This window comes from Leguminivora glycinivorella, chromosome 1, assembly GCF_023078275.1.
Source record: "Leguminivora glycinivorella isolate SPB_JAAS2020 chromosome 1, LegGlyc_1.1, whole genome shotgun sequence".
NCBI lineage: Eukaryota > Metazoa > Arthropoda > Insecta > Lepidoptera > Tortricidae > Leguminivora > Leguminivora glycinivorella.
Genome location: NC_062971.1, coordinates 31274635 through 31300797, shown reverse-complemented (window position 1 = coordinate 31300797; position 26163 = coordinate 31274635). Strand labels below are relative to the sequence as shown.

Genomic DNA, 26163 nt, shown 5'->3' with positions numbered 1-26163 from the left:
AATACCATGCCATTTGAAAGCTCGGCAGCTTGCTTATTGGACATTTTACGAGATACCTATTCTATAACGTAGCGCCTAATTCATGAAAATTGAATAAATAATCAACCAATTTAGTTCTTACAACTTAAGCACGAAAATATATTATACGTTTATACGTATAAGTACACACAAGCCTTCAAGCCAAAATCTAAACTAAATGAGAACAATTTAGCTCCTGCATGAAATATGATAGGATGCAGACAGGCAAAATTCGCATTTCGATCATTGCATTAGCCCCTCTGATTTATTTTCCTTCTTTACATCTTTGACACAAAATCGAGTACCTAACATCCATCGAACTTAGCTTTCCGTAAACTTAACTACCTCAATGCAGAATATTGGTGACGTTAGCAGAAATTGCAAAGCCGGTCAACACGAAAAATATCAGTAAAATGAACGATGATGGCAAAAGGAAAAGTAGGAGCTGTCAGCATTTTACGACTTTGACACTAAAGCGAATACGTCCATCGAACTTGGCCGTCCGAATATTGCTGACGCTAGCATATGTGCCGAAGACGAAGCCGGTCAGCCCGAACACTATCAGTAATATGTCCTAGTAGAGCATCCAGTTGTTTTTACCGGGTTATCTGGCCAGAACGTCCATAAACAATGACGGGAAGATGTTTGATAGGAGCTGTCAGCATTATACGACTTTGACACAAAAGCGAATACGTCCATCAAACTTAGCTCTAAATCATCTCAGTGTAAGATGTTGCTGACGCTAGCATAAGTGCCAAACACGAAGCCGGTCAGCCCGAACACTATCAGCAGTATATCCTTGTAGAGCATCCAGTTGTTTTTGCCCAGGTTGTCGGGCCAGAAGGTCATGATCTCGATGATGGGAGGAAAGATGAGCGCCAGGGCCGAGCTGCTGACGGCTCCGACTAGAGAGATGATGCCGCTCAGGTTCGGAATTATGGCGGCGGCCGCGACTGGAAAGAATGACATATTATGAAAGATATTTTTTTAATCGACCAAATGGTGCTTGTGTGTCAGATATTTATCTACAATTTAGTTAGTTTCGTTACATATATTCTTGAACGGTATTTATATGTGACGTTATCTAGGTAAAGGGACCTTATTGTTGATGGAGCTTACTGCGTTATGAGCGATGTTCGTATACAAATACGACGCCGCGGGACGTGGAACGTAAGCGGTATCGACAAAAGGTCCCTTTATCCACATAACGTGTCATATCCATAATGTAGTAATGAGTTTAAAGTTTGCACATTTGAATCATACAAAACAAGCATAAATAGGACACAACAACTACCTTTATTAGGGTTCTTAATTGTATAATTTGTATATATTTTTTGTAGTGGCAGTAAAACACTTTATATAAATGTCAACCATCTACCTCTTACGGGTCAGATAAATCCCTATAATACTATAAATAAATAAATGATTAATATGCACGTGCTAAGCTAATGTTCCAAAGTAGGTATGCCGTATGTCAACAAGCATACAAAACCACCAAAAACAAAACAAAACTGACATGACTAATATTATTTGATACTTCCATTCATCAAAAATGTTCATTATGACGTTTCAACTCATAGATTTGTCTAGTAATTTGTTATTATTGTAAAATATTAACATCCCTTTCATTAATGATCTAATAAACGATATTATTACGGGCACACGTAATTTATCATTAAAAGACCGTAGAGCAATGCAATAAGATTCAAAATTGCGAATACTTCTTCAAGAGTGCATTACTCTTAATGTATTTGTTTGCACCGCACGGTGGTCGAAATTTTCCACTCGGTAATCGGGAATGAACTTTATGTATTGATACCCTAATGATTTATTTTAATAGGCAAATATTACAAAATTATGTTTATTATGTTCCGCTGATGGATCTAGGGTCGGTTGCACCAAACCGTCTGTTAATAAATATTTTTGTTTGTATGAGAATTTCCATTCTCCATAGACTTCTGCGTGACGTTGTGTGTCTGTTAACTGTGGCTGACGCAACTGATTTTTACGCAACGTGTCAGAAGCACATTCCCAATAATCAAGGTTCTAACCAGAACATACATCATCTCTCGAACTTAAAACTTTTGAATCTCAGTTTTACAACTGAGTTTGTAAATCCGATAGGTACTTATTTTCTCCGAAAGCAACATAAATTTAAATTAAATAAAGATTTTATTCTTAAACTTGTAAAGTCTAATTTATTAATGTGAGGATGAAACTGTTTTTATTTTTACAATTGGGGAGATAAGAGTGCGATAAACGAACGAACGGAGGCACTGGGACCAGTTAGTATTAAACAATGTTAACTTCATCACCATCATGTTTTTATTGATGAAAATTTGTTGAGTTTTGCTATAAAAAATAGTCATTGCAAAGTCACTTGAATGACAACTTATTATCTCACAAGCCGACTGCATTTATGTTATAATATTATATAACAGCTTTAACTGATAACATTATACCTGCGCGGCCTAATAATTTTAATCAACTATCTTTGTTCCACCTACATCTACTGATGTACAGTACTACAACATAAGTAGTTTAAACAAAACTGGTTAAAAAATCCTATTTATAAATATGCATTTATGCTGCATTATTTTTGTGCGATGTTATTGCCGGTGACTTTACTATAATAGGTATAATAATACGGACACGCTCTTAAAAGGCTCTAGAAATCAGATATTTTACCTTTCTTTTTGTGCGATACTATTGCCGGAGATAAATAAATATTGGGGACACCTTACACAGATCCACTTAGCCCCAAACTAAGCAAAGCTTGATGAGTGCTAAGCGACGATATAGATACTTAAATAGATAAATACATACTTATATACTTATATATAGAAAACATCCATGACTCAGGAACAAATATCTGTGCTCATACTGCTTATCACACAAACAAATGCCCTTACCGGGATTCGAACCCAGGACCGCGGCTTAGCAGGCAGGGTCACTACCGACCGAGCCAGACCGGTCGTCGTGATTTCATAGGTTAATTATAAAATTTCATTTAAAACCCATCTTTTTGCTCTCAGGTGAGAGCTATGGCATCGAAGATATACAAACCTTAAGGTACTCAGACCTTATAAGAATGAGATGGCCTGTTAACCATTTAGGTAAACAGAAATTATATCGAATGCTTTCTTCGATCTCTGACCTCAGAACTTGTCAATACTGCCTGTTCCAGACTGCATCCAGACAGCCTGTCAATAATATCGATAAGCAGTATTTTCCGCTAGTGCCCATTAATTATCCAGTCAATTAACGTGTCCTGCTGTAAATTGACAGGATGGTTCAATAAATCGCGTTTAATAAGGTTCAAAGTTATCTCGTTTTGAACATAGAGTAGGTAGGTACTTAGTACTTAATGACTTTTATGTCCGCAGCAGCAGTCATTTGAAAATTATAATATAATAAAAATAGAAGCGTGACGTAAAAAAAAAAAAATAGATCCACTGAATGGGTCGCGAAGTCGCGGGCCCCGGCATATACTTGTAGCGCGGCGATAGAATCGCGAAGTGAGCCGCCCCTGGTAGAACTAACGCCTAACTATGTATTTGCTTAGGCAAATTGCAAATGCGCACTTTCAGTTTATGAAGCCGGCCAAACTATAGCCAAGTTGGTCCTAGAGTAAATAGGTATAGGTACCTATGTACGTGTCTCGGTGTTTGAGTGCGTTCTCTGAGGTGAGCTTGGACCGTATGAGAGGAATAGGAGGCGCCGCCATCTTTGCGTGACTTGTAGAGAGTATTTGTGAACTACTAGAGACGTGATACTTACAAGTGATCGTGATCAGTACGAGTCTCGTGACGTTCTCGCCGTGTTTGAGCGCGTTCTCTGAGGTCAGCCTGGACTTGACGAAGGGCCATACGATACCCATGGGCACGTAGAACTGGAGGCCGTAGGAGAGGAATTAGACGCCGCCATCTTTGCGTGACTTGTAGAGAGTATTCGTGAACTACTAGAGATGTGATACTTACAAGTGATCGTGATCAGTACGAGTCTCGTGACGTTCTCGCCGTGTTTGAGCGCGTTCTCTGAGGTCAGCCTGGACTTGACGAAAGGCCATACGATGCCCATGGGCACGTAGAACTGGAGGCCGTAGGAGAGGAATATTGACGCCGCCATTACCGCGCGGACGCTTTGCGCAAGACTGAAAAAAAAAAACATTTGAAAAATGAGTAGGGAAAGCACATATTTCTTGTCCTCTTTTGTATACGTTTATTGTATTTGTGGCGTTCCATAAGATAATTTAACTTTCTTAGCTTCAAGAGTTTGACAACACCATACACTTAAGTAGATTTAAGAGCAAGAAATACTACGTCAGACAAAAAAAATATTTTGCTAACTAAACTGTATTCTGCTGGACAAATCCACGAGTACAAAGTACTTGCGTTCAAGTTTAAACATAAGTTATAAGTCGAGTTTGCGACAAAAAGCTTTTAAGTAGTTTGCAGAGAACGTTTCCGGAATTTTTCCAGAACGTTTCCGATAGATTTCTCTGTTTTCGGGAACGGCACATCGCTAATCTAATTATGATGATTTTGATTCTTGGAGACTCTATACATCTCTAAGGAGAATAGGCTAGTTTCCTACTAGTCAAATCAGCTTCTTTTTATGAACTGTCAAAACGATTTGCTAATATGGAATTACTATGAAATACTGAGGAGTGACGTCACGGTCAATTCACATACTTTATATGTTTCTCTTTGACTTATTAAATAGAAATTATGTTTAAAAATAACTACTGTCCATAATTTTCTTCTAATTATGTGGTGCTTTATTTGGTGCACTGCCTAAAATATTTTATTTTAAGTATAGGAAACTAGCCTATTAGATTAAGTATACATTTTATCTTTAGTTGTGACATTTAGAGTCATTTGCACCTCTAAAGTAATTTTAGACTTTTTTTTTGTATTTGTACTTTTTATACTTAGTGTAGTTCTTAGTTGTAATTCGACATTTAGAGACCTTCTACATCTCTAATTAATTGTAGTAGAGTTATACTTTAGTTAGAACTTAGAATTAGTAGTATCTACTTATCAATTGTAATTTCAATTCAATTTTAAATATTTTCTAAATATGTACATGTGACGTGTAAATTTGCTGAATAAATTATTTTGATTTTGGTGAGTTATTTTATTACATTTTTTTTTTATACTACGTCGGTGGCAAACAAGTATACGGTCCGCCTGATTATAACCTTTGCCTGCAACTCAAACAGTGTTGCGTGCCACCCCATTAGTTATTTTGCTTGACAAACTTACATTGTAATAAACTTACAAGTCGTTGGGCAAGTTGAGCGTGATGCTGCCGAGCACATGTTCTCCATACTTCAGGTACCCGAAGAAGCCAATAGCAGTATAAAGCGCCGCCACTATGACCATGCCGGTGTTGAGCACGCCGTTCCAACCGCCGAAGTCTTCGGGCGTCTTCATGTTGTTCTCGAGTGGTAGAACCTGGGGAATTGGCATTTATGGGTTGAGTGTTTGTTTCACCGATGTTCTACATTGGACGGACCTACAGTGCGTGAACTTACATAAGGACCTTTGGATTTTTGAGCAATAAGGAAATAAGACAAATCAGTGTCAATTTTACGATTGGCCTGATTTCAAATTCACTCGAAAACCGAAGGCCCTTTTGAAATTTCACGGGCTGTATGTGTAAACAATGTAGGTACTCATGCGCCAAGGCCAGACATATTTACAGTGCCTAAACGGATGGCGGTAAGACCTTCATATTTGAATCAAGAACTCTTTAACTGGTGAATAATGTTAAAAATAATTGATTGATACGTCAGCAATCAAGCTACGAAAATCGTTAAATGTAAAGAAAAAAATGTAGATATCTAACCGATTATTTCCGTTTCAATTGACACTTTTCTACCCTTTGGTAGATTTTACTTTGGCCTCTTGAGGAAAAAATAGAGTTGAAACTTTGGAAGGAGTTTAGCGGATGAAGTCGCGAGCCGACGCTAGTATAAAAATAATTAATATTTATGAATTATCACAGCGTCACTTATTTTATTAAAGATACCCGTAGTTTATCGGCGTTAACTTTAATTAAATTTAATGATAAAAATCAACTTTGACCCGTAGAATAACTAAAATGATATTATCTTAGTCTCCTGTTCCAGTTTTGTCAATCAGAATAAGATTGTTTTTAATTAGCATTTGATGTAGATAATAATAAAAAGTTCATTATAAGACATAATTACTCTATCAGAGTCAATGCTCTCAGCAAAGCCTGTGTAATAACACTTGCATTCACACTTCGCGTATAAAGTCTCATTCATAACGTAAGATATTGAACCCAGTTAGGATAAGTATAATAAAATACTATAGTTTGGAGATAAATAAACGAAACTGGAACTGTGACCTTAAATACTGCAGGTTGATGACCTATATGTATGCTAATTTCTAGCCGTTTTGGTTTTATCTCCTAAGATTAAACATAATTCTAAAAAACAGAAAAAAGCTATAGGTAAGCTAGTAAAAACTGGTTATTACGAAGAGGATCCGAAACTAAAAACATAAAACATTGAAATTGCTAGAGAGGAGACTGATTATGACTGTTCGTCTAAACAAAAGAACATAAAATATCAAATGCGAATCTTCATGGTACAGTCAACCAATTGGAACCTAGGCCACTCTATAACCATGTCAAAATCTCTTTTCTTACAATCCGATTTATAACGTCACTATGACATATAGTTCTACAATGGCCTAGGGTTCCAATTGGTTGACTGTACCTATATTGTGGCAGATGAGTCCATCCACTACATTTATTATTATTATTTGAGTCCATATTGTCCCACTGTTGGGCCTCATACAAACATAGAATAATTTTGTTATTTTTTTTTATAGTAGGTAAATAAACAACAGTTAAGTTTGAAAATTGGACCAGTACATACACTGTGCCAGTACGGTATAGCCATAAAGTTGCATTATATTTTGCGTAAGCTATGGCCGCTACGGTCGACTATTGTGTACCCGTTAGGTTCCTGTAAATGTTTTTTTTTTAGTTTATTAGGGTTCATCATTGTGTTGCACCGCTCTGTCCGATAAAGCGGCCAGTCAGTCAAAGGAGTATTGTCTGTTTTATTAGTGTAATACTTATTGCCTAATATTTAGTTGCGTGGGAAACGTTTGGTACCGTAATTTCTGCCCGTTATTTAGAAAAGTGGGGATGTCGAGGATCAACAAAAACGATTGAGAATACGGTCTAAGTCTCATTTCCACAGGATCTCCTCTTAGGAAATATATAGTCCATTTCAAATACGATGGCCCGATGGCACTTGAGACGGTCAATTACTCATCAAAAAACGATTTTCTCGCTACTCATCAAAGTGGTAACCACCGCCTCATCACAGTGTATGAAGAATCTGACACCCAGAAAATGATGAAACTCCTCTCACAAATGGAGCTTGGCGAACAAAAGCCAAGTCAGCTTCTACGGCGAATGCGCGACCTAGCTAAGAACAAGTTTGACGACAACGTGCTCCACATCATCTGGAAGGATTTACTGCCATCTAACATTCGCTCGGTGCTTTGCGTGTGCGAATTCTTCAGTAACGGGGTAACGCTCGATGAAGAAGCACGACTCGCCGACAAGTTGATCGAGGAATTGCCCATAGCAACGCAGATTTCGAAGCCAGTTTTGATCCCGCAAGTCCCGCCATCGCAAAGTTGCGCAGTAAGTGATGTTCAACTCATTTTGAACGAATTGCGCATGTTGAACCTGCGAATTAACGAGTTAAGCAGACGCGTACCAATGTCAGCCGAGCTACGTCAAAGCCGTTCACACAGCCGACGTCGTTGGAACGGTCCACGGAATAATTCGAGGTCCGCAGATCGAAGCAAGACTCCATCACCGTGGTGTTACTACCACAAACGCTTCGGTATGGCAGCAATAAAATGCAGACAGCCGTGTGCTTTCCGACCGGTAACTTAGCCGTCGGAAAACTAAACAGATTCTAGATGCGATGGAATCTAGCGTACTTTTGGAGTACGCTCGCGTATACTCACACCGCCTATTTGTGACTGAATAAACGATTTACAATTCTACAAAATCTCTTCTTAGGAAATATACCTCGCTACCCATCAAATGATTTCCTAAAATTTTATTTAAGGATATAACTTGTTTCGCCTTGATTTACTAGTATACAAGGCCACTACAAACTAACGTATAGTTTTTTTGTTACGCGGTTGAATAATTCCATGATATTCAATACCCTGACTCGTATTACAGTGGGCGGAAGGATGCACCGTTGGCGTTGGCGCGTAGTTTCCAACTAACTCCTACATATTGAGTAGCAAATAGCCATGCCTCCGTTTTTATGAGATTGTCAAAAATCTACGAAAGACTGTGGTAGATTTTTGTGCAGTAATTATTGAATTCCAAAAAATCAGCCAAGGCTATGCAATCTGACAATATTAAACGCAAGTCGGATGGAAGGGTTAAATCTTTGCGTTTCCACTGTATATAAGCTGTACACGGTTTCCCTTATGTTTGCCTATATCATGTAACAGTTGAGTGTACCTACTTGCACAAGCAAGCACAAGTTTTTACTAACCGTTCGCCCTTTCTGTGTCGAGCGTCAGACAGGGGTCATTTGAAATTCATATGATTGTTTTTAACTGTCACACTTAAACATAGATACTCACCACACCAATCCCCTCAAACGCGTAGATAGCAGTCCCAAAATACAGCGGCAGCTGATGCCAGCTCGCGAACGGCTTCACCGAATTCGTTCTCGGCAAGTCTTGCAGTATGTAGTAGAACGTGATCACCAGCCCCCACGCGGTCATTATAGACGCTATCAGCGATACTGGGGTCAGATACTTCAGGTTCTTCACCATAGCGAGCGCTACTATAGGCGGGAAGAGAAGGACTAGGTAGCTGTGAACGCTCAAGTTGATGTGGAAGAAGCGAAGCGTGTCTTGCAAGTTGGTGGCGACGAATAGGAAGTAGACGCAGCAGAAGCCGAGTTGCGTTACGACGAGGAACACGTTGATCACGTTTCTGGAACAATTAAGATGTTATTTGGATGGTGTTATGCAAATTGTATTTTTAGTCGGTTGTGGGTTAAAATTGTTGTTGCGGTTAAACAATTATTAAGTTTTTAATTGTTTATTTTTGTCCATAGCGCTTTGTTAACTGGCAAAGACTATAACATCGAAATACCTAGTTAAAACCCAGAGTTATTAATTAATAAACGGCGACCGGTCTGGCGTAGTTGGTAGTGACCGTCCCTGCATATCTGCTAAGCCGCGGTCCTTAGGTTCGAATCTTTCATATATTTGGACATTTATTTGTGTGATGAACACAGATATTTGTTCCTGAGTCATGGATGTTTTCTATGTATATAAGTATGTATTTATCTATATAAGTATGTATATCGTCGCCTAGCACCCATAGTATAAGCATAGCTTAGTTTGGGGCTAGATTGATCTGTGTAAGGTGTCCCCCAATATTTATTTATTTTTATCTATTTATTTATTTAATAAAGGCTAAAACCGAGAATTCCTTGGGAATTTCCTTTATCTTCATCTTCGTACGGCAAGCATAGCAGTATCGTTATATTACCAGCTGTATCTATAGAATATCACAAAGTATTCATGAAGAGACTTCATGTATCTATATATTCCGTTTATGTAATGTTTTACCGCTGGTAGAGGCTTAATCGACCTCCCACAGGGGGTTACGACCCACAAAATTGAAAAACACTGGCCTAACCAATTCGATCTTGAAACCTTATTGTCTTAATTCGTATAAACGTATCATACAAGCGGAAGTATTTTTGTAACACATTTTAACAAATATTTGTATTGTCAAGCTCTAACGTGACGCAATATCAGTTTAATATCTGCAGTGGGCAATAAATAAAACATACCAAACAACATAATTAATATAACATGCCCCGACGGCAAATAAAGCTGCTATGTTCATCATACTACATATAATAGTTAGTTGCGTCATGGTTGCATCGAGTAATGGGTTTTGCAAGGTCGAGGGGGGTAACACCCCCATCACGTCATAGTGTAAAAGTTCTACAGTAGGGCAACTGACCAGAATCTCTGTCAGTAAGAAGCACATACTGTTGTTTCTCGCTGCCGCTGATTTCTTTAGAAAATCCTAGCCTAAATAAAGCATTGTTCTCAAATCGCATGCGAGGATTGCAGAGATCAGGCTGCATAGCCGAATGGCATTTCTGCGGCGCGAAACGCCATCGAAACGCCGCAGAAAGGTAGTATGGCTCTGTCGCGCCAATACACAAGAGCGATAGAGATAGATAGCTACGAAAGAGATATTATCGTGAGCGTTTGTGCATTTGGCTACGCACACAGAGATGTATCTAGAATGGAAATTATCGAAAAGAAACCTCAAGAGATCATGTCGAAAGTTAGAAGTTAGAAGTCAACTAAATATCGATGTTGAGCTCAAAAGCAACCAGCAAGGCTGTAAGAAATGGTTACAAAATCTTACGTTAAGGTAGATACTCAAATGCAGCAAATATGAATTTCTCTAGAATTGGGAAAAAATAATAAGACTTTATATAAATAAACTCAATCGTAAGTAGAGTTACTGATTTCATATAGTGTGCTGTGTTCCGTTCTGTATACAGGGGGCGTATTATGTGTCGGGGGTAAAAGGACGAATGTGACTGAAATATATTAAATTCTTAATAAGTACTGTGACATCGCTGCACGAGAATAGCGTGGGACGGTGGAAAATTCACTTTGTCATTCATGGCACATTGTGGGATGTTAAATAATTATTTTGTATTTAGAAATTTGCTTAGCTCTCGCTTTGATGTCTTCGGCATCCTTGCCATTGTACAAAATACAAACAAGGTTTGGATAGTAAAGGCATACCTATAGCATATGAAGTGCTGGTAGCCTAGCGGTAAGTACTTACGTGCGACTTTCGTTCCGGAGGTCGCAGGTTCGAACCCCGGCTCGCACCAATGAGTTTTTCGGTATTTATGTGCGAAATGTCATTTGATATTTGCCAGTCGCTTTTCGGTGAAGGAAAACATCGTGGGAAACCGGACTAATTCCAATAAGGTCTAGTCTACCCTTCGGGTTGGAAGGTCAGATGGCAGTAGCTTTCGTAAAAACTAGTGCCTACGCCAAATCTTGGGATTAGTTGTCAAAAGCGGACCCCAGGCTCCCATGAGCCGTGGCAAATGCCGGCATAACCGAAGGAGGATGATAACATATGAATTAGATAGACAGTGTCGTTTTCATATAATCCATACTAATACATAATAATAATAATAATAAAGACGTTTATTCAAAAGTTTGAACACAGGTACATTATAAAAGTACACAGGCATGCTTACAAACTAATTGAAAAGGTAGGATAATAAAGGTACATATTATAAACGGAAAAGTGTGTGTGTCTGTTTGTCCGTTTTTCACGGCAAAACTGGGCGACGAATTGACGTGATTTTTTACGTGGAGATAGTTGAAGGGATGGATTGACGTACCATGATTTTTTTATCCACGTGGATAAGACAGTCACTCTCACACTGACATACTTGCCAAAGCGTGGAAGTCTTATCCACGTGGATAAGTGACATGATATGGGCTGCTTTTTGTCGCTTTCTAACCTCTCACTTCCCTAAAATGGAGGGCGGAAGTTTGTATGGAGCAATCTTCGAATTTAACGCGAGCGGTGCCGCGGGCAGAAGCTACATACATACATACATACACTCACGCCTGTATCCCATGAAGGGGTAGGCAGAGCACATGAAACTACTCAAGTTTCAGTGCCACTCTTGGCAAATAAAGGGTTGACAGAAAACGAAACTGTGACATTGCAGTGACAGGTTGCCAGCCTCTCGCCTACGCCCCATATCCCACAGTCGCCTTCTACGACACCCACGGGAAGAAAGGGGGTGATGAAATTCTTAACCCGTCACCACACGGGCAGAAGCTAGTATTTTATATTAGGGTGTTTGATAGGTAGACCAATTAGTTAATCCTGTGCGACAGCCGACAGCTATCTAAATTTGGTAACCGTAAAAAAGCTACTCATAAATATACTAATATACTATATAAATAGATTTCAATAGAAAGGGAGCTCTATATAGTTCTAATGTGTTACATTGTTTCAGGACATTACGATGGCCTAATGGTAACTAAAACTTAAGAAATCGCAGTATTATGATTTAATGACAAATGAGTAAATCTCTTGATGTTATAATAATTATCATATTTAATGACTAAACCTTCCGTTAGAGCTTCCGCGTGGCATTTGAACTCGAGTCGCGCCCGGTCGCCCCAGATAGCGTGGAATCTTTATAATGGCCATAACGATAGTGCCCTAGTACCCGATATTATTGTAAACAGATTACTTTTATCAGTTGGGTATACATTTCGCTTAAGTTGTGAATAGGCAAATATGGATACACTAATTATATTATATATGCTTATGTAAGTAACTCTTTCCATAAAACATACCTACACAAATTTCAAGCGGAATGAAAGAGCTCAGAAAGCTACAATTTCTGTGCACTTAAGCACCCTGAGTGTTTGACGTTTTAAGATATTAAATATAGATGCGAACTAAGTGCCAAAAAATTGTATACACAATTTACATATTTTTGACATTTTGTCCGCATTTATATTTAATATCTTGATTGTAAAGTGTACAGTTGTAGGTACACGGTCACGGAAAATGCATTCGTTTTACCGGAGAAAGTGAACAACGCTCTCATCCCAGACGGTTACTGGCTACCGAGTAGGTACCTATTCTAAAATGTCAAAATTCGCGGTAAAGGATCTGAGCCAGTTAAAACTCTACGAACATAAATGTAAAGAGCTGTAGCGTAGTTTCTAAATTTTTCGTATTTTCATATGGAATGGAATTATTTCGAACACCTCTCATAACTTTGTAAGAGAACAAATATTTCCAGTATTTTTTATCTTGTAAATTATTTTGCAAAGTGTATATTTGTAGCTGTAACTACACTAATTAACACGTTCACTGCGTTACGGGGGTTTTTGAACCCCGTACGCTGTCATCACTCAGTGCGGGTGAGAAAAATCGTGTTCACTCCGCTGGTGCGGAAGCTGTATTTTGGTCATTTTTACAACTACGAAAATGACAAATATACATTTGGATTTCTGTTCAAAAGTATTATTTATTCATATATTAATTATATACGGGGTCTCAGGAACCCCGTACCGACCAGGGGACAAAAATTACCTTCTACTGCGATACGGGTCTCCGTGAGCCCCGTAAAAGAATTTGCTGGCCCGTACGGGGTTGTGGGCACAGTATCGCTAGTGCGGTGCTTACTGAAATACTTTTTATCGGCAAATTAAAAATGAAGCGCTCGAACCACACGTTAGAACTACTATATTCCAAAAACAAAGGTTATCCCACACAATAAACGTCAAAATCACCACAAATTGACATCTAATTGCAGGCAGGTAATTAAATATATGTTTTTAATATGTAAAAACGGTGGTGGTTTATCTTATTTTATTTATCTTTGTTACTTAATTATATTAACTACTTTCACAAAAATACAAGAGTGCGAAGTATCATATTTTTGATGTGTATTTTTTTTATTAAAACAGCATATACATCGATTTTTTTATTTCCCATCACTACTAATTTATCGATCTTAATGCATTACATGCGTTACGGGGTGTACTAAACCCCGTATTTTTTCAATTTTAGTGCGATACGGGGATAAAATAACCCCGTATTTTCTTTTCTATATAATTTTCTGAGTTTTTATCGTATCCACGTGCGGGGATAATGAGACGTAGGAAATTTCATACTCTTACAGTTAGTCGAAAAAATATTGGAAAATCCAATATTTCAGGAACTTACAGCACTTTTAACAGACTTAGGCGTACGGGGCACTTTTATACCCGTAACGCACTACGATGTAAACTATTACGGGGCGGATTGGGCCTCGTAACGCACTAGATTTTGGGTTAAGGTTTTGGCTTGCCGCAGCGAACGTGTTAACCCGTCAGGTGTTCATCACGTTGACAAACAAAAAAGAGCCACATTAACCGTTATCTCTACAGAGTAGGTAGCAGCAGAGCTATCATTTATCTTTTGTTTTATATTGGTCAAACAGATTTTGTATAAAATCTGTATGACCCGTTATGACTTTCGCGATCAACTGTCTCGGATTGCTCTAGATTAAATCGAGATAACATTACTTTTGTGCTCTTTCCAATCATCAAGGTTTGACTTGACCTACCCTGGTTATAATGTTGTTATCTCTTACATTGTCTGTAAAATTGAGTCAATGATAGTAATCTTTGAGTAAATTAGCAAATATTTAGATAAGTTGACTCTATTTGTACTAGAACATATTTAAATGGAAAAATTAAGCAGACCACGACCTATATTCACTTGGAAATTTTCATAACTCTTTGTTATAGTAACTGATAAGAGTGATAAGTGACTGGAAGTTTGTTATCAACTGTTATGTGTATAGACACAAAACTGTAGGTAGGTACCAGCAGCGACTGGTCCATACAAGCCGATTCCCACCGGCTTGCCTAAAATTGATTACTAGTAAAGTGCCAAATGTTAAAGTAGGTTTTTTATACTAAAGTCGATCTTCTGGACCAGTATAAGGTGCCCTCTTGGTGGTTAAAAGGTTGTCCATTAATTACCGGGCACCCTGTATAATATTATAGGTAGGCCTAAAACTATGTATGTAGATAGAGAATATGAAATACTTTAGCTTTAGCCCAAATCATATCGGAAAGCGCCGGTTGTGGGTAAACAAAACAACGATTCTAGTTTGATACGGGGAAAACTGGTTTAAATTGTTTTATCAAAAATATTTAATTGGTCATTGATACCTGACCTTTTGAGCACTTCAATAATTTGATAAGATAATAAGTAAATATTATTTGCTTAAACAAGCAAACGGTTAGAAAACCTGCAAATCGGCAATTGCACTTTTTGCAAAGAGCCTTTTTATTTTTAGGAAAGGAAATTAAAATTTTCCCTTTGTCAAAGGATGGAAACACTCTCGAATCGATTGACTCCCAATTCATCAATATAGACGGCGGGCAGCATGCCATCAAGCATGGGCCATCTGCCATTGTCTACATTGTGGTCGAAGACGGTCGAACAATAGAAATAATATCAAGGTAATATCTACATATTAGGATTTGTATAAACCTTAACAATTACGAGTATAAAGACGTAAGGGTCGTAAGGTAGGTAAAGATATCATCAACTCATCGCTTTCTAGTGGAGAATTTCCATCCATCTGGCGCAGAGCGTTCGTCATACCTCTTCCAAAAATAAATAGCCCATCTTTAGTTAGCCACTTCCGGCTAATTTCCATACTCCCATTTCTGTCGAAGATTGCTGAAGCCGTTGCTCACAAGCAGTTGTCAAATTTCATTTTTACACACGATCTGCTCAGCCCCTTTCAGTCAGGTTTTCGGCGGGGCCATAGCACCTGTACTGCGTTGCTCAAGGTGACCGAGGACATCAGGCGTGGCATGGAGAACCAAATGGTCACTGTACTTATCCTAGTAGATTTTTCTAACGCTTTTAACACCGTCGATCACCAGATTCTCCTTGCCCTTCTTGAACATCTCAACGTGTCGTCTAGTGCCCTTAAGTGGTTTTCGACCTATCTCTGCGGGCGTCAGCAAGCGGTACGGGTGGATCGCACTCTGTCGGAATGGTGTGACCTGGCCACGGGAGTGCCTCAAGGAGGTATCCTCTCACCACTGCTCTTCTCCATCTTCATCAATTTCATTACTCCGGACTTTCGCTGCTCGCACCATCTCTACGCTGACGACCTGCAACTCTATGACCACTGTAGCATTACTGATCTATCTGCTACTATTGACAAATTAAACCTCGATCTTTTGCACATCCAGCGATGGTCTGAGAAGTTCGGTTTGTTTGTCAATCCATCCAAGTGTCAGGCCATAATAATAGGTAGCGAGCGCCAGCTCTCGAAAATTGAAGTTACACGCCCCGTTTATTTTAACGGTACTCCCATACCATACAGCCAGAGCGTAAAAGACTTGGGCGTATATCTGGACAGTACCTTGAGTTGGAAAACACAGGTAGCTGAAATATGCCGTAAAGTTACTGGATCACTACATGCCCTTAATAGACTTAAGCACTTCTTACCCATCAAAACAAAAATACTGTTAGTGCAGACATTGATTCTACCCAAAATTGACTACGGCGATGTGTGTTATCCCGACTTAACTGTAGAGCTCTTGAACAAGTTAGATCGTTTACTTAACAACTGCATTCGTTTCATTTTCTGTCTTCGTAAATACGACCATGTATCATCTTTCCGTGTTAAACTTGGCTGGTTCCCTATACGTGTACGTCGCAACATTCGCACGCTCTGCACGCTCTTTTCTATCATTAACGATCCTCAATCTCCAGAATATCTTAAATCCTTCTTCAACTACTACGGTGTTTCTCGGATTCGCCAACTGCGCTCTTCTGGCAACCTTTCCTTGTCAATACCATCTCACCGAACAGGTTTTATGTCCAATTCTTTCTCCGTTCAGGTGTCTCGTCTTTGGAATAGTCTCCCAGTCAAACTTAGACAATGTCCGAATAGATTTGCGTTTAAAAAATCCCTGATTAAGTACTTTGCTGGTAGAATGACAAATCCTTAGTATTTCATTTTTGTAAGTTTCATCTGATGTCATATGTATGTATGTATTTTTTATGTATTTAAATATATTGTATGTATGTATATTATTATCTGTGTGTAAGTATGTTTATTCTTTTATATATTACATATAGGTTAGCTTAATAATATTGTGCAAATAACTTAACTATTTTGTTCTTAATATAATTTAATGTTGCACCGCCTACAATTTCTCTGTTTTGCCCGAAGGTTGACTGGTAGAGAATGCCTTATAGCATTAAGTCCGCCTTGTGTACAATTGTATTTTCTTTGTGCAATAAAGATTAAATAAATAAATAAATAAAGTGCCTTACGGTTTTGTAACGAGATTTATTAAACTACGATATATCTGATGGCCACTGATCAATGATCATTGATGGGCTAACATAACATACGTTAACATAAGTTTTCATTTTCCCGTATATGTTATAGAAATAGGATGCTGGTCAAATAATGTGCTTAGATCATAAACCTTCCTAATGCTTTTGCCGTAGTCGAACAATTAAAAATAGCTTGAAGTTAATTCCGCCCCGCGCTCAGACAATTATAATATTCTAGGTCTTTTCAGTAATTACTAAGGCTTGATTTCTTCAATAAGTAGATAGCAACTAGCAACTATTTAGTACTCGAGATCGATCTCGATAGGAAGCATTCCGCACATTAGTACAGATCCGATGAACTAGCCACAACGGCGTAGCAGTGCTCGTACATTGCTCCCATATTAGCCAGCACTCAGCCCATAATAGATATGCAAGTGCAATTAGACATCTACAATGTGAAATAAGTCTTTATACTGTGAGATGAGTTACATTTTATAAGTCGTTAGTCGATTTTTGCAATTTGAAAATTTGTTTGTTCTTAAACCACATCAAATTGATCTTTAATTGCAGTCAATTAATAGACAATACCACAAACTAGTTATCGCTAGTATTTTCCGGTACCGTCTTAATTTATTTTGGTGGAGATTTTTTATTGTTATCATTTGGTTAAATGACCAAATATATTAATCTTGGGAAAATTTTACGAATGGATGAGATGGCCGTAATAAAGAAAGTCAGAATGAAATCGTTAATGTTTACAGATAATTTGAAAATTTTACGGAATCTTAATAATTCATATTGATAAAGAAAACATTTAAAACTACCTACCTATTCTTCTTACCTGTTGACCAGACGCTTAACTACAATTAATGTTAATTTAATACATATTTGTTTTGGATAAGTTACGTTAATTTAAAATAAAAAACTAAAAAGAAATAGAAACTTAAGTGGAAACTTGAACTTAAATATTTGTTTTATGACGGATTACGATGTTCAGCAAGCGTAAATGTTTAAATAGGTATGTAAGTACATAATGCTATAAAAAAACGATATCATGTAATTCGCGAATGCCGCACTGGCGGACAATAGGTAGTAGATTTGCAGAAATTGTAAGTATATGAGCTGAGAGTCGGCCGCTGGTTCCTGATGCAGAGCTCGTGTGAACACCTCACTAACATACTGTCTGTCCTATCATACAGATACTATGTATAGTGTATGACGTATACTTACTTCATTTTCTTAGCGTACGGCCTCAACGGTACAGGCCCGGACATGAAGGCGTCCTCAACGACTTCTGTAAATCTGAGCGCAGGTCGCTGGTTCCTAATGCAGAGCTCGTGTGAACACCTCACTAACATACTGTCTGTCCTATCACACAGATACTATGTATACGTAACTTACTTCATTTTCTTAGCGTACGGCCTCAACGGTACAGGCCCGGACATGAAGGCGTCCTTAATGACTTCTGAAAAGCTGAGCACAGGTCTCTGGTTCCTGATGCAGAGCTCGTGTGAAGACCTCACTAACATACTCTGTCCTATGATACAGATACTATGTATACGTCACTTACTTCATTTTCTTAGCGTACGGCCTCAACGGTACAGGCCCGGACACGAAGGCGTCCTCAACGACTTCTGAAAAGTTGAGCGCAGGTCGTTGGTTCCTGATGCAGAGCTCGTGTGAACACCGCACTAACATGCAATGTACTCTAAGATACAGATACTATGTATTACTTACTTCATTTTCTTAGCGTACGGCCTTAACGGCACTGGTCCGGACATAAAGGCATCCTCAACGACTTCTGAAAAGCTGAGCGCAGGTCTCTGGTTCCTGATGCAGAGCTCGTGTGAACACCGCACTAGCATGTGCATGCAGTGTGTACACACCGCGCCCATGAACAGCGTGCCGAATACGCCTGTGAATGGGTTTCCAGTTAGTTTTGCGTCCATTATCCAATATAAACTTCCTAATTTAGCTCGTCTTCGAGATAGGTAACACTAATTATTTTATGAAGCGGAAATTTTACTTCACTAAAATAGTACATTATATATTGTATCGTACGACGTTTTTTCAGTACAGATGGCCCTCCGAAGTTTCGACCTGGCCTAATGAACCACTTCTCGCACTAGTGCGTAAATAAAACCATCTGTACTGAAATGATATCTGTATGTTGATTTAAAATAATGTACTATTTCAGAACAGATGGTGTTTTTTTTTTTTCTAGTGTAGAAGTGAAATGCTTGTCAGTACGGAGGGTCAACCAAAACGTCGTACGATCGCATTTATCGAGTCAACCAATTGGACCCTGGGCCCTGCCAGTCATAGTGATGTCAAAATGACAAGAAGTAAGAGATTTCATACAATCTGATTTATAACGTCACTATGACATAGTTGTACAGACTACGACCTAGGGTTCCAATTGGTTGACTGTACATTACGATACAAATGCACGTGTATCGTACGACGTTTTGCAGTAGGTACAGAGTCCCTCCGAAATTTCGGCCTGACAAGAAATGGACCACTTCTCGCACTAGTGCGTAAAAAAAACACCATCTGTTCTGAAATAGTACATTATTTTAAATCGACACGAGTTACAAATTTCCTTTTCGCACGTGTATTTTACGACGTTTTTCAGTACAGATGAGCCTCCGAAGTTTCGACCTGGCATATAATGAACCACTTCTCGAACTAGTGCGTAAAAAAACGACCATCTGTACTGAAAAGTAGATACATTTCGAGTTCTAAAAAAGGACAGGAAACGAGTGGCGATAAATTAAAACACGACCGAAGGAGTGTTTTAAATCGACACGAGTTGTGGAGAGACTTTTGCACGTGCATCGAACGACGTTTTTCAGTACAGATACCTTTGAAGTTTCGCCATATCTATTGCAGCCTGTTGCTATATCTAATGCATGCACATAATTAATTGACATGATTGAACCTATCTTGCCTAGCTGTAGATTTAATGTGACTACTATCAAACCTAAACAAATATTAGGTCTGTATATATATTTATATGTAGCATATATGGATATTGTTTGTATCTTCTTGTATTTAATTCTTTTCCATTATACTCTAACTGTACTAGGACGCTGCACCTACTTGAGTTTTCGGTTTAGCCCATGGTTGACTGGTAGAGAATGCCATCTGGCATTAAGTCACGCCTGTATCCCATAAAGGGGTAGGCAGAACACATGAAACCACCTTTGCCACTCTTGGCAAATTTTGTGACATACTTACTGTGTTATACTTTTTTGTATTGTGCAATAATGTTTAAATAAATAAATAAAACGTGAATTAGTCATCTAGGATTGTGAAAAGTGGAAGATTCTTCTGAGAGTCCTACATCCCAAATGAGAGATAACAGGATCACATTATCATTGTCACCATCTACACATCTTTCTGTAAACATACTGATTACTGATGTTCCGATGGATTTTTTGATTGGCAACCAACATACACTTTTTTATAAAATATATGCCAGATTTACAATGTAACATGATATAGGTAAATATTTGTATTACAAGAGCATGCCAGCTTATTCATATATTTGTTCACTGATAATGATAAATGGAGAGTAAGTTTAATAACCAGTCACGGATAGATAAATAGGTTGTCTAATTAGTTCACTGTGGCATATACATATATAATATTTAACATATGAAAATATATTTTAAAGATAAACTTGTTTGTTTTAAGATGACTTTGACATTGAAATTAAATGTTGTATATGTTTGCAAAATTGCTAAATTATATGTGGATCTAACATCAAACATTTGGTGGAATATTCAATATTTACAAAATAAAGATTTTTTTTTTATTTAAATTATTTTAACACTTTCAAATTTATTTTAATGACTATTAATGGTAATTAGAACTACATTTAATGAGCTGCAATGTGTGATACTTTTTCATTGAAAATATCACAAGTTAATCAATAATTTTTACAAAAGTATCTAAGCTCCACTTATCCAAAATCACATAAGAACAATAATTCTAATAGGAAATGATAATAAAGTCAGAAAAGGTGAATAATGATGACTACTCAGAGGTCACTCATATTGTTGAGTTATAATAGTTATCAACATGTTTTTATCTCTAGCATACACATGAACCAATAGATTCCTGTAAGCCACTGTACCTCATAATACCTGGCTGAATATAGGAATGCAAGTTGCTGAAAGTCTCCAAATTAGAAAAAAAAAAACCTCAAATTTCAGGATCATTTTACAAAAGGAACTTAGAAATTTTGGAAACTTTCCTACAACACACATAACATAAGACTTCAGTGGAAAAATATTTTTCTTATTAGATATTTAGTAAGAAAAGAAAAATTAAAAACAATAAACCTTATTATTGTTGTTTAAAAGAAAAATAATTATGCCTAGAATTTAATAATAACATATCTAAATTAGAGATGCAGTAGAGTAAAAATATGTGATTAGTTCTTTGCAATAAAAATAAACTTACCAAACAATAAGCCTGCATTCTTGAAGGCATCCGGCATAGCTAGAATCCCTGTGCCAATGTTCCCTTTCAGCAAATGGATCATTGTGTCGAAGTTGGAGGTGGGGTGCTCCAGGTGCCTTTCCGAGGCCGGGTTGTAGTCAGACTTCGGTTTCTCATCTTTGACTGGAATAATTGCATCACTGGACAACTCCACAGCTTCCCTCTGCACCTCTGCATGTTCGATCGCAATACAGGGCCCCGTCAGAAGTGGTTGTTTTTCATCACTCATTATAATTTTGTTTCAAAAACTTTTTAACACCGAATTTCCATTAGAATATTTTGCGCGAACACTGCGAGGATATATTCACAGCACGAAGAAACAATGAGTTTAAACAATCGATTTGTTGACCGAATTTGCATAAACTTAACCGAGTTTAATTACTTTGTGCAGTTATGATCCATGCAATTAATTTAAATGAATTAACATTTGATCGTCCGCACAAATTGGAGAACGAGCGTGCGTATTATGACGAAAACCGATAACGTCAGTGTGTCTCGACTTCTCCCGTCGCAGTCAATAAAATACTAGTTAGTAGGATACTTGGAGAATTGTTGATAAGATAATGGGTTATCATCAAATAAAATTGATTTTTGAGCGCTCATTCCTCGTTAGCGACCAAATCGGAGCTGAATCAAATTTGGACAGGATCATCAGGATCAAATCAAATAACATTTTTGACTTCTGTCAAATTTTATCTTGCATCTTTCTTTTACACTGTAACTTTTCTAGAGAAGACAAAGACAGCCTTACTTGTCAATGAAAAACGTTGTGTGATAACTTGCGTAAAGTATGGACATTTAAAATGTTAACTTAAATAGCTTAAAAAAAAAGAGCAAGGTCCAAAATGTACATTGGAATTAGAAACTTTCACATTGTATGCAAAATCATAGAAAAATAATTAATTTTGAAACATGGAAAAAGTATAATTTTAGGTTAAAAATAATATATACTACATGAAATTGAATATATTCTTATCAACGTATTTTTTTAACTTGACAAACAGTTATATTTTATTGAGCAATAAGTACAATTCGGACGCTCATTGGATTGACAAAGACATTTCTGCAGTAAGTGCACAAAAAATTCTTATTTCCTCAAATGTGAAGAATAATTTGGTTTAGTATTTATATACATCATGGGAAACGCAGGTAGTAATCATCCCAAGGAATGGCAGAAAGATGCTGCAGCCAAACCAACAGGCGCTGGTCCTTCTTCCCCAACCAAAGAGGGTGAGGCTTTTACGTTTGATAAAAAGGTAGACGACGATCGCAGTGGAAGAGATGACGACAATAACATTGAGGATGGGGCTCCTTATTATACCAAGGCCGTGCCTGAGAGCGAGGAAGAATTCGGTGTTATGCGCGAACGGTCGAACACATTGACTGACGGAAGTAAATCTACGGACGAATCGAAAGTGTTGCCTACTGTGTTTAGATGGGAAGGTGGTGGTAAACAGGTACATTTATATCAAATTTTTTGATGTGTGTTTGTTTTACATTGCTATACACAATATTTTAAGAGCTGACAATATACTGACAATTACTTGTAGGTATTCATCAGTGGAACATTTACTGACTGGAAGACAATTCCTATGGTGAAGAGTCATGGAGATTTCGTGACCATAATAGACCTCCCAGAAGGGGAGCACCAGTACAAGTATTTTGTGGATGGAGAATGGCGCAATGACCCTACAGTGGTGAGCTATATTAGTTGTTTATTTTCGTTTGTGTCCTACTGTTTTTTTATTGTTGGTAAATAAAGCCAATAGGTGTTTGTCTAACCCTTCGCGTGGCAGTCCTAGGTTGAAATTGATTGGAATTTTTACTTTCTAACAATTATAATAAAACACAATTATATAATAAAATAAATGGAATGCTATCTGTTGCAGAGTATCTAAAATTTAACCCAAAATATGATGTAATTATTAATCTTTATGTTGTTTCAAAGTTTCATGAAGATTTGTTTTGTGATGAGAATAGTTTTAATTTGTAGCAACAGTTAGTAAAAAATGTATAAGAAATAAAATTAGTCCTAATCTTACTCTGAAAAATTACATTTTTAATTCATTTTCTGTTTACAGAAATTGGTTGACAATGGGATGGGATCTAAAAACAATTTGGTCAAGGTGAAGCTGTCAGACTTTGAGGTGTTCCAAGCTCTGGCCAAAGACAGTGAAGGAATACACAGCAGTGCCCAGACAGAGTATTCACAGGTAAATACTTGTCTTTTTTCTTCCTTTGAACACCACACCACAGAATTACAGTTAAACCAGAATGAGTAGTTAGGTCAAAAAGTGTGTCCACATGAGAGGTCATTGTTTGGGCTGGTGTCCCTCTCGCACTTACTGACAATGTCAACATTATTCAGTGACATCATCACTGTCATACATTGGGGATACCAGTCAATTTTCAAAGTTACTACCAAATCTACTAATACCCATTTGAACATATTTTTTAATTATACAAATCTTTGATTTATTGGCATCAAAATAATTACATTATAATTATTTTCCAATTCTTTGAAATATATCGAAACCCGAGTTCGAATATAACACTAAAATAATATAAGAAGTTATAAAGTCAGGTAATATACAGATAAAAATACTACTACTATGGTAACCTCTTTAACACTGGCCACACGTGCGAGAGGGACACCAGCCCAAACAATGCCCTCTCATGTGGACCGTTTTCGCTAGTCTGATACGATGTCTCAGTAATAAGGTTCAATTTAGTATGGCAAAAATGTGATTCCACAATCTAGTTTAATAATTCTAAATCTATGCACCACACATACTGCGTGTGAGTGCATTGTAAAATGCCAGATAAACTTTTTTTTTATATACATTTGCATTGGGCAAAGGCTTCCTCTCTCTTCATTCGCTCAACCCCATTGTTTGAACTGAACAAAGTAGATAGAGTGTGTTGAGACTGCACATATAACATTTTTTTTTTTATTATAAATGGGCTTACTTTCATTACAAAACACATAACATTGATGTGCAAACTGTTTGCTGTTATTTCAACAAGGTGAACCTGACCCTTTAGCACAACTTGCCTTGTCGCGCGCGAGTCCATACATCAAGCGCGACTTCAAGTATGGACTCGCGCGCGACAAGGCAAGTTATGCTAGAGGGGCAGATCATTATCTTGATTTTGTTTTAAATAAAAAATTAAGAATGCCTTAAAACTGGCTGATACCTTAATTTATTTTCTAAATAACATTTAAGTCGGATATGGGAGATTTTTTAAATATAATTCTTCTTTGTATTTCAGGAAATCCCACAAGCTAAACCATGGGAGAAAGTGTCAGGGCCACCGATATTGCCCCCTCACCTATTACAAGTCATATTGAACAAAGATACGCCACTTTCAGTAAGTAACAACTTTCTTTTTCAACATTTAATTTGGATATATTTTTATAGAATATAGAAACTAAGTATAAAAATTCTACATTTTAACATGTCCTATAGATAAATCAAATTATAAGTTAGGATGCTGATACAATAATGTCAACCCACATTCATTTTGCAATAGAATGCCAGTTTAACACATCCAGTGCCAGGAGCCCTGATGGGCACTCATGAACTTTGCTCAGATGCCGGACAACCCGCTAGGCAAACAGTTATAGAATTACAATCGCTTTCTGTAGTAGTGCGTAATTTTTTGTCTGGCAGTGAATAGTAAGTGAGGTGTAATTTTTTGAACACCTCATTTGCATTCTATCCGCTGCCTTAATTTGCAAGAATTGCTCAAAACAAAAGTTTTTTTTTTTCAGTGTGAACCAACCCTCCTACCAGAACCAAACCACGTGATGTTGAACCATCTATACGCGCTGTCGATCAAAGACGGAGTCATGGTGTTATCTGCGACCCATAGGTACCGGAAGAAATATGTTACCACCCTTCTGTATAAGCCCATATAGGTCAAGGTGCCATGCTAGTTTTAATGGTGGAAGACCCCCATAGATCAATTTTGTTAGCAATATAATCCTGTGTTATCTTCCGTATAGATATTAATTAAATGGTATTTGTTTATTTATTTAAGATCATGTTTTATAAATTGTAAGGTCCTCTAAGGTACCGTCAAGCATTCAATGAATCATGTTACAATAACTAACCATTTGTATGATGTTTGTTTCCTAAATGAGGCGACCACATCAGACTACACGGATATTATAAGGGCGGTTACAGACTAGCGTTTAAACGCGCATATAAGCGCCCGTTAAAGCGCGTAACTCCGAAACACTAACGCGCTAAAAAATGCGAATGTGAAAAAAATTTGTTAAATTGCAGTAGTTTGAAGTCTGCATTGTAAAAATCTTGATCATCAATGGGGGTCAACGGGTGTACACTAACACATGTTACACATGTATGTACAGGTATGGACAGTGGAACAATTTGACTCATCAAGGCACCCTGCCTATCACTCTATTCACTTGAGCTACTAGTTTAAGTATAATACGCTTACGGTAGATGTCGCTACCGTCCCAATGACCAATATGGTGGAAAATTTCTCTGGCTCGGTTGAAGCCTTGCTGGCTCAGTTGGCACAGCAGAATAGATCGAGAGGCCGTGAGTTTGTCTCACCAAAGGCAGTACTTTTCCGCTTTTAAATTGATTCAAAGTCAAATTGTTTGATTGCACTTGC

General features: G+C 37.6%; 2 protein-coding genes across 3 annotated transcripts; one reads left to right on the top strand and one right to left on the bottom strand.

The window, feature by feature from the left end:
* Positions 1-155: 155 nt before the first annotated feature.
* Positions 156-22211, bottom strand: LOC125228477 (proton-coupled amino acid transporter-like protein pathetic). Of its 2 annotated transcripts, XM_048133053.1 has the most exons (7): positions 21478-22211; positions 18745-18922; positions 8685-9042; positions 5302-5477; positions 3999-4171; positions 692-971; positions 156-481 (listed from the first exon to the last, which is right to left on the bottom strand). In XM_048133053.1, exons 1-6 carry the CDS (start codon positions 21743-21745, stop codon positions 739-741), a joined length of 1386 nt encoding a protein of 461 aa, XP_047989010.1. In that variant the 5' UTR covers positions 21746-22211; the 3' UTR covers positions 156-481; positions 692-738. The 2 variants fall into 2 exon arrangements, with proteins under 2 accessions (XP_047989010.1, XP_047988999.1); XM_048133042.1 differs by having other exon boundaries at positions 156-971; positions 21478-22210.
* Positions 22212-22580: 369 nt separating this feature from the next.
* On the top strand, positions 22581-26163 carry LOC125231413 (5'-AMP-activated protein kinase subunit beta-1). The gene is made up of 5 exons (XM_048136864.1): positions 22581-22973; positions 23067-23213; positions 23598-23729; positions 24790-24888; positions 25292-26163. Exons 1-5 carry the CDS (start codon positions 22653-22655, stop codon positions 25436-25438), a joined length of 846 nt encoding a protein of 281 aa, XP_047992821.1. The 5' UTR covers positions 22581-22652; the 3' UTR covers positions 25439-26163.

Bases quoted from the DNA above. Each gene is read 5' to 3' on its own strand.
- LOC125228477 (XM_048133053.1), bottom strand. From the start codon at position 21,745: ATGAGTGATGAAAAACAACCACTTCTGACGGGGCCCTGTATTGCGATC. The intron at 18,923-21,477 runs GTAAGTTTATTT...ACCCATTCACAG, and splicing joins GAATGCAGGCTTATTGTTTG to GCGTATTCGGCACGCTGTTC. The intron at 9,043-18,744 runs GTAAGTAATACA...TAATTGTTCCAG, and splicing joins CCGTACGCTAAGAAAATGAA to AAACGTGATCAACGTGTTCC.
- LOC125231413 (XM_048136864.1), top strand. From the start codon at position 22,653: ATGGGAAACGCAGGTAGTAATCATCCCAAGGAATGGCAGAAAGATGCT. The intron at 23,214-23,597 runs GTGAGCTATATT...TTCTGTTTACAG, and splicing joins GGCGCAATGACCCTACAGTG to AAATTGGTTGACAATGGGAT. The intron at 24,889-25,291 runs GTAAGTAACAAC...TTTTTTTTTCAG, and splicing joins ACAAAGATACGCCACTTTCA to TGTGAACCAACCCTCCTACC.